Source organism: Humulus lupulus, chromosome 4 (genome assembly GCF_963169125.1).
Source record: "Humulus lupulus chromosome 4, drHumLupu1.1, whole genome shotgun sequence".
Classification (NCBI taxonomy): domain Eukaryota; kingdom Viridiplantae; phylum Streptophyta; class Magnoliopsida; order Rosales; family Cannabaceae; genus Humulus; species Humulus lupulus.
In genome coordinates this window covers 167,110,906-167,114,116 of record NC_084796.1, presented here as the reverse complement: position 1 = coordinate 167,114,116, position 3,211 = coordinate 167,110,906, and the positions used below count along the sequence as shown (strand labels likewise).

Below are 3,211 nucleotides of genomic sequence, written 5' to 3'. Positions count from 1 at the left end.
CACACATTCAATACAGAGAGAACCTTCTGCCAGAATTAAAAAGAATCACCCTTCAGATCTCATTCTTGGTGATATTGAAGAAAGTATGGTGACAAGAAAAAGGTATGTGAATTTGGTTCAAGTCGTTTGCTTTACATCTAGCTTTGAACAAAAAAATGTGAAAGAAGCTTTGAGTGATGAGTCATGGATAAAAGCAATGCAAGAGGAATTAGAACAATTCACAAGAAATGAGGTATGGACTCTTGTTCCTAGACCAAATCATACCAATTTTATTGGTACCAAATGGATCTTAAAAAATAAAACTGATGAATTTGGTACAATAATAAGAAATAAAGCTAGGCTAGTTGCCCAGGGGTATACTCAAATTGAAGGAGTTGACTTCGATGAAACTTTTGCCCCTATCGCAAGACTTGAGTCAATAAGATTGCTATTGGTTGTTACTTGTATTGTTGGTTTCAAATTGTTCCAAATGGATGTTAAATCTGTCTTTTTAAATGGAATTTTGAATGAAGAAGCATTTGTTGAACAACCAAAAGGTTTTGAAGATCCACATTATCCTGATCATGTTTTTTAACTTAAAAAGGCTCTCTATGGTTTAAAATAGGCTCCTAGAGCTTAGTATGAAAGATTGACTCAATTTATTGTTTTGAATGGTTAAAAAAGAGGAGGAGTCGATAAAACTCTTTTCATCAAAAATGTTGATTCTGATATTGTTATTACACAAATCTATGTTGATGATATTGTTTTTGGCTCTACTTCTAACACCTTAGTGCAAGAGTTTGTCAAACAAATGATAGATGAGTTCGAAATAAGCATGGTAGGAGAGTTAAACTATTTTCTAGGACTGCAAGTCAAACAGTCAGAAGATGGAACCTTCATGTCTCAAAGTAAGTATGCAAAAAATCAGATCAAGAAATTTGGGATGGAGTCTGCTAAACATGCCAAAAAACCAATGGGAAACACGATCAAACTGACCAAGGATGAAAATGGTGTAAAAGTAGATCCAACATTGTACAGAAGCATGATTGGAAGTCTTCCGTATCTCACAGCTAGTCGTCCTGACATTAGCTACAGTGTTGGGGTATGTGCTTGGTATCAAGGGGATCCTATGGAATCCCATGTGACAGCTATAAAGCGAATCATTCACTATGTGAATGGTAGTTAAGGGTATGGAATTTAGTTTCCAAAGGAAACAAACTCTAACCTTGTTTGTTTTAGTGATGCTGATTGGGCAGGCAATGCAGATGACAAAAAAAGTACAAGTGGTGGTTGTTTCTATTTGGGAAACAATCTGGTTTCTTGGCATAGCAAGAAACAAAATTCAATCTCCTTGTCAATTGCTGAAGCTGAGTACATAGCTGCAGGAAGCTGTTGTACTCAATTATTATGGATGAAACAAATGATGACAGACTATGGGTTTGATCTTAAAACCTTGACTATTTTTTGTGATAACACTAGTGCAATTAATATCTCAAAAAAATCTTGTTCAATACTCTCTCACTAAACACATTGACATTCGCCATCATTTTATCACGAAACTTGTTGAAAATAAAAATTTGATCTTAGAATATATTGAGACGGACAAACAAATTGCAGATATTTTTACAAAAGCTCTTGATACAGCCAGGTTTGATTCCCTCAGGAAATCCTTGGGGGTGTGTCCTAATTAATTCTTGTTTGTATTGTACCATATCCTTGTGCTAGAACAAGTTGCGTAATTTCTTATTGTCCTTGTCTACCGAAAAAGTCTCAATCATTTGTCAAAATATATTTTTACTTCAGGTTAGAATTTATAGTTAATATATATCATGCACCTTTTTTTAAAAAATAAAATCAAAATAAATAGTCCCTCCAATTTATATTCTTCCAAATCAATTTGTGTTTAGTGTATGAGCATTTGATCCTTGAAAAGTATTTTTAGGCTCCATCTTAGAATAGAGCTACCTACACTGTTGTGTTATTGCTATCCTTGAGTAAGTTGGAACTATGTAACAAAATCTATGTAGAAGATACTCTACCACTGATAAAGGCTGCCTTCAGTGTAGTGTGAAAGCGTCTAATTTGGGTACTCTTTGAGAAAAAGGCTAAAAATTGCCACATAGGGCAATGTCCCTGAAAAAAGCTAAAATTACCATACAGGGCGATGATCTTTGCTTTCACAATCACACACAAATGCTTAAGATATACTGTTGGAAAAATTTGTAAGACTCATACACACTCATTAATTTGGCTAAAATATTTTTTGTGACAGGAGTAAATATTTTGTGATATTTTTTTTAAAATAAAAGCATGATTTATATTAAATATATTTTCTAATCTTATAGTAAAAATTTGTTATGAATTAATGATTGTTTCTCTCTCCACAGACAAGGGCACGAAGACTTTGGGCACAAGGAAAAATGGGATATTTTTGGTACATTTGGTTATATATATAAAACAATTAAATAAATATTAATAAAAAAATAAATATTTATATATATAAAGAAGAATCGAATCTGTGTGTATCAAAAATGGCATGTTGTATCAATTTTGTTTTATCTTTATCACATATTTTTTTAAGATTAAAAGTTTCCTATTATGGCTTGTTTCCCAATCTTATTTTGTGTACTAATGCTGGCAGTTATTTTTTTTTGGGATATTATCGTGTACCTTACAAAAGTGTATATTCCATTTAATTCTCAAAAAGGGAATAAAGATAAAATCCCTGTCTCACTCATTCTTTATATTCAGACATCCTAGGCCCCATTCTCATAACCGTCTCAATCCTTCTTCTTTTTTCTTTTTCGGTTTCTCTTTTTCCTTGTGAAAGTTTTCTCTCTTTCTCGTGCAACCATGGTGAAAACTAGAGGAAGTGGCTCTCGGTATGTCAAGGATTTGAAGGATGGCTCATTGACTGCATCTCCATCTCTCACCGAGAAAAGGGCTTGAAAGGGTACTGTACGCCCTGCTTTTTCCACGGGCTGATTAGAAGGTCGAGCCTCGGACTAATCATGGTTTAGTCCGAGGACTCCCCCAGGCCGGAGATCCTGTTCCCAGATCGTACCTTCTCAAAGGCTCGCCAAGGTCCCCCAAGACTGGAGGAGGGCGTCAGAGGGCCTGAAGGCTGAAGGTCGGTTCAGGGAAGCAGCTCGTGGTACGAGCTGGCCATGGATCTCTGACCCTTTATAAAGTCAATACACGCAAGATAAACGTGTATATATCTGACATCACG

General features: G+C 35.0%; 1 protein-coding gene across 1 annotated transcript; it reads left to right on the top strand.

Moving 5' to 3' along the window:
• The first annotated feature begins 814 nt into the window (after positions 1–814).
• Positions 815–2,928, top strand: LOC133832652 (uncharacterized mitochondrial protein AtMg00810-like). The gene is made up of 2 exons (XM_062262963.1): positions 815–1,157; positions 2,810–2,928. The coding sequence occupies exons 1-2, from the start codon at positions 815–817 to the stop codon at positions 2,926–2,928; spliced, it is 462 nt and encodes a 153-aa protein (XP_062118947.1).
• The last annotated feature ends 283 nt before the right edge of the window (positions 2,929–3,211 follow it).